This window comes from Brassica napus, chromosome A6 (genome assembly GCF_020379485.1).
Source record: "Brassica napus cultivar Da-Ae chromosome A6, Da-Ae, whole genome shotgun sequence".
Classification (NCBI taxonomy): domain Eukaryota; kingdom Viridiplantae; phylum Streptophyta; class Magnoliopsida; order Brassicales; family Brassicaceae; genus Brassica; species Brassica napus.
This window is the reverse complement of record NC_063439.1, coordinates 27,918,415-27,931,322: the sequence shown is the minus strand read 5'-3', so window position 1 is coordinate 27,931,322 and position 12,908 is coordinate 27,918,415. Positions and strand designations below refer to the sequence as shown.

General features: G+C 35.4%; 3 protein-coding genes across 4 annotated transcripts; 1 reads left to right on the top strand and 2 right to left on the bottom strand.

Moving 5' to 3' along the window:
• The first annotated feature begins 1,330 nt into the window (after positions 1–1,330).
• On the top strand, positions 1,331–3,618 carry LOC106390906 (vacuolar protein sorting-associated protein 2 homolog 2-like). 2 transcript variants are annotated; one of them, XM_048781442.1, is made up of 11 exons: positions 1,356–1,579; positions 1,839–1,871; positions 1,958–2,002; positions 2,125–2,159; positions 2,240–2,290; positions 2,380–2,484; positions 2,564–2,635; positions 2,740–2,811; positions 2,886–3,002; positions 3,095–3,177; positions 3,287–3,618. In XM_048781442.1, the coding sequence occupies exons 1-11, from the start codon at positions 1,519–1,521 to the stop codon at positions 3,345–3,347; spliced, it is 735 nt and encodes a 244-aa protein (XP_048637399.1). In that variant the 5' UTR covers positions 1,356–1,518; the 3' UTR covers positions 3,348–3,618. The 2 variants fall into 2 exon arrangements, with proteins under 2 accessions (XP_013686911.2, XP_048637399.1); XM_013831457.3 differs by lacking the exon at positions 1,839–1,871 and having other exon boundaries at positions 1,331–1,579.
• Positions 3,619–4,132: 514 nt separating this feature from the next.
• Positions 4,133–5,859, bottom strand: LOC106390921 (elongation factor Tu, chloroplastic-like). Its single transcript, XM_013831475.3, has one exon. The coding sequence runs from the start codon at positions 5,753–5,755 to the stop codon at positions 4,331–4,333; it is 1,425 nt and encodes a 474-aa protein (XP_013686929.2). The 5' UTR covers positions 5,756–5,859; the 3' UTR covers positions 4,133–4,330.
• A 2,922-nt stretch (positions 5,860–8,781) lies between these two features.
• LOC106436799 (plasma membrane-associated cation-binding protein 1) lies at positions 8,782–10,705 on the bottom strand. Its single transcript, XM_013877747.3, has 5 exons — positions 10,548–10,705; positions 9,994–10,133; positions 9,802–9,891; positions 9,619–9,703; positions 8,782–9,468 (listed from the first exon to the last, which is right to left on the bottom strand). The coding sequence occupies exons 2-5, from the start codon at positions 10,108–10,110 to the stop codon at positions 8,957–8,959; spliced, it is 804 nt and encodes a 267-aa protein (XP_013733201.1). The 5' UTR covers positions 10,111–10,133; positions 10,548–10,705; the 3' UTR covers positions 8,782–8,956.
• Positions 10,706–12,908: the final 2,203 nt, after the last annotated feature.

The following is a 12,908-nucleotide window of genomic DNA, read 5'->3' as shown; positions in this document are numbered from 1 at the left end:
GCTTTCCACCATTTTTTTCTCACCACACACTGATTTAATCCAAACCAGAGCCGGTTCAACCGGCCAAGACAGAACAATACAACTCAATAACTCAATAACCGGAATAACAAGATTAAAGACGAACAATACAGCTCAAAAACTCAATAAAAGCAGACCAAAACCCATCGGTTCTCAACCTCATTAAAATGGAGATCAAGAAACCAATTCTTGGGGGTTAAAAAGAAAAATAACCATAAAGTTCAGAGACATAAACAGATGTTTTCCAATGTTATTACTTAGTTATATGCACAAAATCAAACAAAGAAAGAAACCGAATCTCCTCGGATTACTTATTAGCGGTTGTTACTCCAACAACAACATTGCTCACCTGCAAGTGTTTTTTTTTGTATCACAAACAAATCAATTCGCTAAAATCCGGACACAACACAACACCTGTGTGGCTTTCTTTGCTTTCGCGACTGTCTGTTTAGATTAGGAAATTATCTTGTTTGAACCTCAATTGAAAAAACATTAACAGGATAAAAACTAAAAATATAACTGGTTTGGCCTATCGGCCTAGGTGGTGAGTACCGCTCGGTTTAGTGACTGAGTTGGGGCTTACAATAAGCACATGAGCATAGAGTATATTTGAATGAGCTAACTTTGTCCACTGTCTTTCTTGGTATCCTCTCATGTACTTAGTAATGAATCTAGAGAAAAACCCAATCTACAGTTGTGAGACCGAGTTTCGTCCACAAGACTGGCAGTAAATACAGAGCTCGCATATTTGTTCACTTTTGGAGAACAAACAAACAAAACTAATGTAAGATGCACCTTATAGCAAATAGATGACAATTTACTAGAGAAAAAGAAAGACTTCTCGTTCTTCTTTTTTTTTTGATCAAAAAGAAAGACTTCTCGTTCCTCTTGTGTGCCCACCTGGTAGCATAGCTATTATTCCAATAATTAAATATATTTCAGAATTAATTCTTAAAAAAAAAATCAATAAAAATAATGGGAAAAAAATGATGAGCTACATGTTAATTCCTAAAAAGAAAAACAGGGCCCAGCTCAAACTGGAGTGTTTCATATATTGAGCTAGTCACAGCGAAACCTAACACAAATTTATCGTAAACTGCATTGATTTTATAAATAATTTTATTTATCTCAAATACTATTGGTCAGAGATGTGTAATTAATAACAATTTACATTTATTTCAGTTATTTTTTAAATCTTTGTAAAAAATGTCAAAACGACACTAGTATAAAGCAAAAAGTATTCCCAAAACAATAAATAAAAATAACGGCGGATAAAAGAAGGAATATTAAGAAGATCTGGACTCTGTAACGGCTACTTCCAAAGTACCGTTTCATTATTGTATTAAGCTACGCTGCTCAGCACGCTCATCTATACACATTTACAGGCAGAAGTCAGAAACAGAGAGAGAGAGAGAAGAAGAAGAAAAACAACAACTTTTTGCCCCTTTCTCATAAACACGAGGAGAAGAAGAATTGTTTTTTTTTCTTCTCCAACACTTGATGAACATTTTCAAGAAGGTAATCGCCATGAACATTTTCAGGAAGAAGACTACTCCCAAAGGTAAAAAAAAAAAAAAAAGATAAAAACATTACTCCATTTTCTATCTGAATTTAATTTTTTTTCTTCTGGAAATTTCATTTGCATCTGCTAAATTGGCTAAGAAAAGTATTATTTCCTGTTGACCAACAAATTTGATCTGACAAAAAGATGGCGGCTTTAATTGGTCTTCGTGGTCAAAATTGAATCTTAGAGTGTTGTGGGTATTTTGCTGGGTTCTTCTTATTTTACATAAAAGGGTTTTTTCTATTCCTTAAACTAGATTTGTTGTGCAAACGCTCAAAAAGGGACACTAGTAAGTTTGGTCATTACAGTGCTTTGGTTTTGTTACTTGGTTAAGATTCTATTGAGAAGCTGTGAGATTTTTTATAACTGCTGCAGATGCCCTTCGAACCAGCAAGAGAGAAATGGCTGTGGCTACACGAGGTAAAGTATAGCTTCCTCCTTCCTATCTTTCTTTTAAGTTAGATTTTTGTGTTTAATTGCCAATAATACCAAAAAAAATTGCAATTGAAATCCGAGACTGGTATATTCCAATGGTGTTGCAGGTATCGAGAGAGAGATTTCATCTCTTCAGCTGGAGGTAGATACCATATGTATACTGTGGGCACCCTTTTGTTCATATAAGTTATCTTACCGTTTTGATTAAATCTCACAAATCAGGAGAAGAGACTAGTTGCAGAAATCAAGAAAACAGCTAAAACTGGAAACGAGGCAAGAACCAACTTCCATTTCCTCCCAACCAATCTCATCCACTATATCTCTAGCAAATGGCTTATTCCTTTTTTATTTAACATTGTTAGGCGGCGACAAAGATTTTAGCACGTCAACTAGTTCGATTGAGGCAACAGATTACAAACTTACAGGGAAGCCGTGCTCAAATTAGGGGTGTCACCACTCACACACAGGTTTACTTTCTCTACATTCGACATCTGCTAAGCTAAGTTCGATTATAATAGTCCTGAGCTTACTGTTCGCGTTGGTTAGGCTTTGTATGCCAGCACTTCCATTTCTTCTGGTATGAAGGGTGCAACCAAAGCTATGACTGCAATGAACAAGGTAACGTTAGTTTGCTTTCATTGATAGGAATAGGATGATGCTATATTGTACTTTTTATAAAGAACAACTTCATTCATTAATTAATACCTACCTTGTATTTTCAGCAAATGGCACCAACGAAACAAGCCAAAGTGATTAAGGATTTCCAGAAACAGTCTGCACAGCTAGACATGACGGTAAGTGATACATCCATCCCCCACATGTTATTTGGTGAGATGTTTGGTTTGTTTATAATGTTGTGTGTTTACAGATAGAGATGATGTCAGAGGCAATTGATGAAACACTTGACAAAGATGAAGCTGAAGAAGAAACAGAAGATCTCACTAACCAGGTTCTTGATGAGATTGGTGTTGGTGTTGCATCTCAGGTTAGGGGCTTCTTCTTCTTCTTCTTCTTTTTCATTTCTCCGGTTTAGTCAAAACAACTAATATGCGTCTCTGTTTCATTTGTTTTGAACAGTTATCTTCAGCTCCAAAAGGTCGGATCGCTACAAAAACTGCAGCTCCTCCGGCTACCACTGCAACTACTACCAACAACAACAGGTAATATACTAATATCGATATCTGAGAGTGAGCTCATGTTTGGTCATTGTAAACTCTAGTGAAGAAATTAAGAAAAAAATCTTGTGTATGTATATATTTAAACTTGTAGCTCTGAATCAAGTGAAGTAGATGAGCTTGAGAGGAGGCTGGCTTCACTGAGACGAATCTGAGAGTCACGTCCTGTCAAGTTTACCAAGGAATTGCATGATCTATGAAGGAAAGAAAAACAGCTTCCTTTTTTTTGCTTGTATAAATCTGCTGAAACTCATCCTTTGATAAGGTTTTGTTAAACCAAACGATTTTAGAAAGAAGTTGAATTACAAACGCTTTTTTTGAATACAAAATCTCTGTTAAAGACTTGTATTATTGTTATGCAATTTAAATAGAAAACCCTCTGTTCAGAAAAAAATAATATGATATATATACATCCTGGTTCGCGTATTTGAGTAAAGCATTTACGGCTACACTTGCATTAATCATGTATTTCTGGTTTGTGGAATCCATCTTTGACTTTTATAGACATGCATGTGTCGGCGTGTGGCACTTGGATAGGTGGCTCATATACCTTATTGGATCTCTATGTTGGATGATGATGTAAGCCAGTGCTTTGAACGCAATATGATCTTATATTATTTACAGGAAGTAAACTGATGTTCAGCTGGACCAATCAGATATATGTTGGTAATTCGAACAGCAAAAAAGCTACTGGTGATGTCTTTCATCTACATAATCTCCACTCTGCGTTTCCCCAGCATCTCTTCTAATAGTCTGAAGCTATCAAGTTTCAAGCCTCCAATTCTATATATGTAGAAAGTATGAAAGTTTTTTTCTTGTCAGGCATGTTAAAGCCTCGAAGCATGCTATTGGTAATATATGTATGTTCATGGTATTCTGAAAATTCTAAGAAACTTTTTGGGCCATTACCGAAGCATATGAAGACTAGCTACAATTCAGATTCAAACGGAAGAACATATCATATATGACATTTTGATTCTGAATACTCACAGAAAATGGTGAAAAATATGATAAAGAAAACTAACTGCAAACCAAATTTCAAAGAGTTTCTGAATCATTAGGAACCCCCACAAAAATATAACACCAAAAGAAACAAGAACAAGCTTGCTATGGCGAAATGCTTTACCCGCTACTTCCTTTATTCGAGAATAGTCTGAATCACTCCAGCACCAACAGTCTTCCCACCTTCTCTAATAGCAAATCTCATCCCTTGTTCACAAGCAACAGGCACGATAAGCTCCACAACAATCTTAACCCTATCACCAGGCATAACCATCTTGGACTCCTCATCCTTATCATTCATAATCTTAGTCACTTTACCAGTAACATCCGTCGTCCTCATGTAAAACTGCGGTCTATAACCCGCGAAAAACGGAGAATGTCTTCCTCCTTCTTCCTTCTTCAACACATACACAATGGCTTCAAACTTAGTATGAGGAGTAATCGATCCGGGCTTAGCTAGAACCATACCTCTCTGAATATCAGCCTTTTGTATACCTCTAAGCAACAATCCTACATTGTCTCCAGCCATTGCTTCGTCAAGAATCTTCTGGAACATCTCAACTCCCGTAACAGTGTAGTTCCTAGTCTCTCTTAACCCGACCAAATCAACAGTCTCTCCAACTTTAACCGTACCTCTTTCGACACGACCCGTAGCGACCGTACCACGACCGGTGATCGAAAACACATCTTCGACAGCTAACAAGAACGGCAAGTCCGTCTGTCTTGTCGGAATAGGGATGTAACTATCAACGGAATCCATCAACTCGTAAATCTTATCCACCCATTTGTTCTCACCTCTCTTCACGTTGGGATTCGCAGTGAGAGTCTCGACAGCTAACAAAGCGGAGCCGGAGATAATCGGAATATCATCACCGTTAAACTCATAAGACGAGAGAAGCTCACGAACCTCAAGCTCAACGAGCTCCAAAAGCTCAGCGTCATCAACCTGATCCTCTTTGTTCAAGAAGACGACCATGTCGGGAACGCCGACTTGCTTGGCCAAAAGAATATGCTCTTTAGTCTGAGGCATAGGACCGTCGGCGCCGGAGACGACGAGGATAGCTCCGTCCATCTGAGCAGCTCCGGTGATCATGTTCTTGACGTAATCTGCATGGCCAGGACAGTCGACGTGAGCGTAGTGACGATTCTCTGTCTCGTACTCGACGGTGGCGGTGTTGATGGTGATTCCACGAGCTCTCTCCTCCGGCGCCGCGTCGATCTCGTCGTACTTCTTGGCGACGCTGTTTCCCATGGAAGCTAAGGCCATGGTAAGAGCGGCGGTTAAAGTGGTTTTCCCATGGTCGACGTGGCCGATTGTGCCGATGTTGACGTGAGGCTTCTTCCTCTCGAACTTTCCTCTGGCGGCGCGTACGGTGAACGCGGCGCGGCGGAGGGGGTGAGGGGAAGAGGTGGCGACGGAGAGGGAAGTGAGTGAAGGGAGGAAGGAGGAGGAGAGAGTTAGGGAAATGGTTGGAGAAGGGGAAGAGGAAGGAGAAGCAGCGTAGGGGGAATAAAGGAGTCTAGTGGAGGAAGAAGTAGCGGCGGGAGAAGAAAACGCCATGGGAAGAGCAGAGGAGGAGGAGGAGAGTGAAGACGTTTGTGTGTGGAGTGTTATTTGTAATGGGGAGAAAAGGTATGAAGGCAAAAAAAAAATGAAGGGCTCTTATTTAAGGCCTATCCGTTACAGTGTGTGTGCCAAATCCTAATCTTTTTATTTACCTTTAGTTTCAATTTTTATTTCATTTTTTTCCAAAAATTAAATTAAAATATTTTATATTACGGGCTGACGTTAGAGTATGATTAATGGAAATTCTTAGTCATGTTCTTAGAACATGATTATTGAAAGTTCTTAACATAATATAAGAAATTCTTAGTCATGTTCTTAGAAATTTAAGAGTCAATTCTTAATTTTTTAGTTAAAAGTTAAAAAATGAATTGTTATATTCTGGTAAAAACTCAATTCTGAGAACCCCAAGAACATGGTAAGAAAATGCTAGAGTAATTCGGAAGGCTTGTATTCTAATAGGGCTGCTTCCTCAATAATCATGTTCTTAGAAATCTTAATTTCTTACTTCATAGCCAACTTATTATTAATAAAATAATTTTATTGGTAGGGTGGTAAACTAGCCGATGTGTGTTCAGCGTTCGTGGCCATTTCTTCGCTTACGTGTAGCCTTATAGACCAACAAAACAAAACTGTTTGAAGAGAACAAATCGTGTCATTTTTGCAGACACTTGTTAGAGTTGACGTAGACACTAGGCGAGTCACATTCAAATTCAATCCATTCCGTCATTACACATTTTACAGCAGACATTTAGGACAGGCTTATAATGCTTGAGAATTTGTGAGTGTAGCCGGTTTTATCACCAAGAAAGTAGGTTTCGAAATGCACTGCTCCACCTAACCAATAAAGATTCTAGGGATATTGAAGGCCTATAAGAGCATTTTCGTCCCTACTTCATTTTTTCCTCTAAAATGGAGTAAAAGTGAATATGGAGTAAGAAATACTTCAACTCAACTACATATCTCACTCCATAATGAAATTTACTCCATAAATGGAGTAATCTCTTTTTTGTTTGTTCATAACTTCATTATGGAGTGGAAAATGGAGTAGGATTGGAGTAATTTTACTCCATTTTCACTTTTATTCCATTTTGAAAAAAAAAATGAAGTTTTACATTGGAGATGCTCTAAGAGCACCCATGATGAAGTCCTTATGAACATAGTTGAAAGCTATCTTTAGATAAACTCTGAGCATTGCCTTAGGTTTGTTTCTCTGCAAACTATTTTCCTGCACAAGATTAGTAGCAAGAAGCACATTCTCGCAAGTAGTCTACCTGGAAAGAAAGCTGACATAGACTGTGAGATGATGCCATGGAAAATATACTTTAGTTTGTGGCTTACAATTAAGAAATAACCTTGTATATTGTGTCAAGGCAAGAAATGGGTCTGAAACCAGATGTTTGCGACACATTCAGAATTTTTGAAATCAACTCTGGAGTGGTTGCATTCCACTGCTTAAATAGGCAACCTGATGGAAAAAACTCTAGTATTACTTCTATTACTTCAAATATTAGCGTCATAAGGCAATGTTTAAATAGAATTATCATTCTCAGGTCTGTCATCTGAATAGATCTTTGTTCTAGATATCAAATAGATATTTGTTGTATTCAACCTCTAATCCATCTTTTCTGTTATAAAAAAAAATATTCACTAGTATGATAATGTCTGCCTTTATTTTTATTTTTTATTTTTTTGCTAAATTTTATAACAGGAAAGATGGATTAGAAGTTGAATACAACAAATATTTATTTGTATACCTAGAACAAAGACCTATTCAGATGACGAAACTGAGACCGATAATTCAATGTCCACCTTTATTATCTACCATGAATATTGGAAAAACAAATTCGTCATTCCATTCATGCTCTATGATTTATATGGGTGCATCATAAATAATGCTTTTTGAACTTATTCCTTTGTCGCCTCTGCCGTAAGTTAATAGTTCATTCAATCGATTATAGTTGATGGTATTTCTTGTAAGAAAGTCTCAAATACCATAGTAGATGCTGATGTGAATTATTCTTCCAAATAACCAACTGCCACATGTTCCACTTTTGTCTCATCTATTAGAGCATCCACATCAATGAACCCCTTCTTGGGGTTCATCTTTTTAGTTTTTTATTATTAAAAATGTTTTCTTTTTCTTTTTGTTTAAAAAAAAAAAAAAAAAACTAGACCAATCGCAGACCGCCACGACATGTGGAGCCCGCGCTACAGTGATGAACTTTAGGAAAGAGGGGTTCAGCCAAGAGAGCTTTAGGAGAGAGGGGTTCATGGAATTGAATTATTTTTTTTTCTTGATTTCTGTGTGAACTCCCCCCATGAACCTTCAATGGGGGTGTTCTTACCCCTCGTCCTCTTTCATCATATAGCCCGATATCATATTCTTGCCTCGACACAATATACAAGGTTATTTCAGACCCATTTCTTACCTTGACACAATATAGTTAAATGGCTATTTCAGACTCATTTCTTGTATATTGTGTCAAGGCCATAGAAATTCTACCACGTCATTTAACTATATAAAAAAAAAAAATTATTGCATATATGTATATATATATATATATATAATAATAATAATAATAATAATAATATTAATAATAATAATAAGATGTGCGCATCGTTTCAATCCATTTTCTTTCTTGCTTGCACGTATGCTGATTTAACATCACCAAACGAATTAATCTGAAGATGTCACGTTTGTTGCCAATTCTGGAAGTTATAATACATAACACATAACCTAGATTCTAAAGTATATGTACCAAGGAATAACTATGTTAATTCATTCCAGTGATATGGCTGACATTTCAAATTTGGATTTGTTGAATTAAATTCCAGTAATTTTGTAGTATGGTTTAATTAAATTCTCGATCGAATATTTTATTTTGGTTAGTTGGTGACGTCGTGTTGTTGGACTAATTAAACTCGATTCCTTTTAACACATGTTCAGAGTTTAAGATTTAAGAGTTATAGTTTCGAACTGAATTTCAATATGAATAAAATAGAGGTTAAAAGATATTGGATCGGATCACAAAATATGTAATTCAAGCAAGCAAATTAATGTATAGAAAATTCACATGGATAGCAAATAATTTAAACAAACAAAATAAATTATCCACACAGACAATCAATATTAGAGTATTCAAGTCAAGGAAAGACGATCAATATTTTCTTAAAGAAATGTATTATGAAAAAAATTCAAGCTTTTTTTGGCTCAGCCGCCGGCGTTTCTGGAGCCTTCGCTGGAGCTTCAGGAGCCTTAGCCGGAGCTTCAGCAGCCTTGGCCGGAGCTTCAGGAGTCTTGGCCGGAGTTTCAACCACCAGAGTTTCTGGGGCCTTGGTCGATGGAGTTTCAGCCACTGGCGCTGCAGCAACAACTTCTTTTTTCACCTCCTCCACTGGCTTCTTATCTTCCGCAGCCGCCGTTTTCTCCTCTTCCACGGCTGTCTTCTTCACCTCCGCAGCCGCTGGGGCAGGAACCGGTGCCGGTTGAACCTCTTCTTTCTTCTCTTCAACTATTTCTCTCTCTTTATCGCCGCTTATAACTTCCTCTTCTTTGGCCGGTTCTTCAGTTTTCACGACTTCCTCCACAATATCCACCTCCCGTGACTTCTCGGCCGGGAGAAACAAACATACTTTCTCAAATATGAACGTTACTGATCCGGAGCTGGTAGATGAAACTTCACATGCAGCCTTTGAACCAGGGAACCCTGAGTTGATAAGTCATATAAAAAGATTATTAACTCACTTTCTATATTATACAATAACCTTTGCAATATACAATGTATCTAATATCATCTGTATTCATTATATAGTTCAACCGTGGAAATCATGATATTTAGCGAATTAGACGTACGTACCAATTTCGACAAGCGCCTCGAGGAATTTGTGCACCTCGGCAGAATGTTTCATTAAACCATCCTCCTTAGGCTCCTTCACCAAAGCCTAATGTATAGACATTATAATCCAAGAAAAATTAACAATAATTACTGTTTACTGTAAATTTATAAGAGAAATTAGAAGGAAAATTATTGAATAAGCACCTTTAGTTCAGCAGACGTTGCTTCGTAGATTTCCACGACCTTGGGTTCCAGTTCTGTCCTTTTCTCCTCGATCTCCTTGTTGATTGCTTCCTATTAATTAAATACATGGATATTTTAAGAATTTTTTTCGAAAAGATTATAAATAATCACACACACATATATCATGTCGTTATAATTTATATATGTGAATACCTTAGAATCATCGAAGGTTAAGGACTTGCTAGCCTCAACAACTAGAGCCTTCTTTGTTGGGATTCTCTCGAATAATTTCTTCATTGTTGGAACAACCCTCGATTTCCAGTAACCCATATCTTTTTGTGTATTTTATAATTCTGCAACCAAAAAAATTTATTAGAAGGTAGAAACTTTTCTATATTTATCGTTTAGATGAACATAATGGAAACAAAAGATCTTAACATCTAACCTAACCGAATAAGGACGAGACGAGACTATCTGATCATTCAAATACATAACTAAACTTTTGCAATTTATACATTTATACGCATATAAATATACATAATATAGGTTATACCAACATATATTAACCTTTGTTCTAGCACATTTCTATGGTTTACGTATCTAGCTCCCAAGTTCTTTTCAATAGAATTCAAGAGAATGCCAAAGAAACGTAATAACGAGTGCTGAAAAGAAAAACGCATCTTTTCATGTCTAAATAATCGAAAATGAACTTGTTTATATGTATGAAAACGTAATTTGTATACATTTTTGTGCATGGTGAAACTTACTTGAGATAACGAGTTATTCTTCTTCTTGATTCTCCAACTGTTTAATTTGTGTTTCTCTGTTCTTTAAGAAGCCCTCTTCCTATTATAGAAGGAATTATCTTGGGGGATCTTCCTATTATAGAAGGAATTATCTTATAATCCCCCTTTGTTTTCCATCTAAACGTGTCTACCTCTTTTTTGTTTTCCATCTAAACGACGTGTCTCCTCTTTTTTTTTTTCCGTTGCCGCCAGAATCATTTCTGCTGGCTGGCTGGTCGGCTTAACCGGAATCGGTTACCTGAAATTCAAATCAACACATGGTTTTATTTTGTTATATTCCTTTTCTTCTATTATCTTCCAAGGTTTAATTGAGTATTTTGTATGAGTTATGAACCGAAATTTTGTATTATTGCCATTTTGAATTTCCGGTTTTACTACAAAACCGGTTCAAGGCTCAAAGAGAAGACATACATAGTTTACAATATATTTACCGGCTGGCACTGATTTTGCAATTACAGCTAGCAATTTTAAAAAGTGGGACCTCCCATGGTGATCTGTAAGTCTGTAACGTACAACACAAACTCTTCTGATCTTATATTACAGTTTATACTTTATAAGCTAAATTAGTCTTACAAGCGTATCTGAGATTTTGGGGGTTTGAAACATGTTAAAAAAAAATAAAGTAAAAACTTTTTTTCATAATTTAAGAACCTATGCGCATGTGAAAAACTTTCAAAAATTTTGGAGCCAATACCAATATTTCATTAATCTGTGCCTAGATCCGGGCCGGGTTAGCTTGCTTAAAATTTTTAAGTTTTGTTAATTTAGCTTAACTAAACGTACATATTTTGTTGTATTCTTAGCTTATTTTGTCAACGGATTGGCTGTTTTAGATTTCGTATCTTTATTTAAGAAATTAAATGAATATTGATACGAATATATATCTCCCATGAATAAAATTAGACTGACGGCAGATTATTTATTTAGCAAAAATAATTATTTTTTGAACACAGACATCCCGCCATCAACTTCTAAGGACTAAGCAGGAAAGCTCCAGCACAACATGGTGTACACTTCTATATATACAAAAGATAGGTTAATCAAATAAAAATGAAGAGACAAAACCTATTTTTACAACTAGCATTGTACAAATGATAATGTTTATTCATTGACTACTTAGGACAAATAATTCAAATTTACAGAATTAAAAACAATAAAATTTTACAGCTGTAATTTGTTATATAAAAAGTAAATATTTTGAATTCAAACATGGTATATAAATGATTAATTACAGTTTTTTTTGTAATTCACTAGTAGAAATTACTCCTATAGTCACGTTTTAGTCACTTATGTGTGTGACTATTTTTTGATTAGTCACGAAAAAGTCTCGATTAGTCACAAAATATGAAAATAGGAAAAAACGTGACTAATCGTGTCATTTCCGTGGCACTAATAGTCATGTTTTTGTCACAAAAGATAATGTGACTAGATATAGACACGTTTTGCCACAATAATTTCGTGACTAATCGGACATAATTAAAAACCGTGACCAGATGGTGTTACTTTTTTTAAGTAGTCATGAATTTGTCACATTTTGTTCACGACTATTTAAATCTCTAAACCCTAAGTGAAATTTTGAAACCCTAAACTCTGAATATGCAATGTAGTTTACTATATTATAGCTTAAACTAAGATCTAACTCTTATACAGAGTTAAAAGATTTTAATTTCTTTTTTCAAATCATAACTTTAAACATAACCACAAACCCTACTTCAAACCCTACTTTAAACCTTACCACAAACCTTATCCAAACATCAAAACTTAAATAATAAAATGACTCAAATATAAAAATTTTAGTTAGTTAAAAATGTAAATAAAAAATATAATTTTATATATACTCAGAAGTCAAATTTGTAGTTTAAAAACAATTTTTAATTTTTCTCCTTTTAAATGTGAACTAAATCATTTTAAATATGGATTGAATCCTTTAAAATTTTAAATTCCTCAATTTTGAAGTTAACTTCTACATTACATTTTTAAATTTTATATCTAATAATCTAAATTATCTGAAAACTATGAACCAAATACCTAGAAATAACAACCTAACGATAATAACAAAATACATATAATGGTAGAGGATGCATGTGTTACAAAGAAAAAAGAAAACAAAGTCGGGAAAAAAGAAAAAAAAAAGAAAGAAAGATAAAAGCAAGATACTTTAGTGAAATTTTCTCATTGGTCTATACCTTTTGACAAGGATAACTGTCTTAACCATTGATCAATTTGATCTAATGGCTCATATTACTTCATTCCTTTTTCTCTCGTTCTCCCATGTACCTTTTCCTCTGTAAACAAGTATTATCTTCTTCTACAAACGATTCT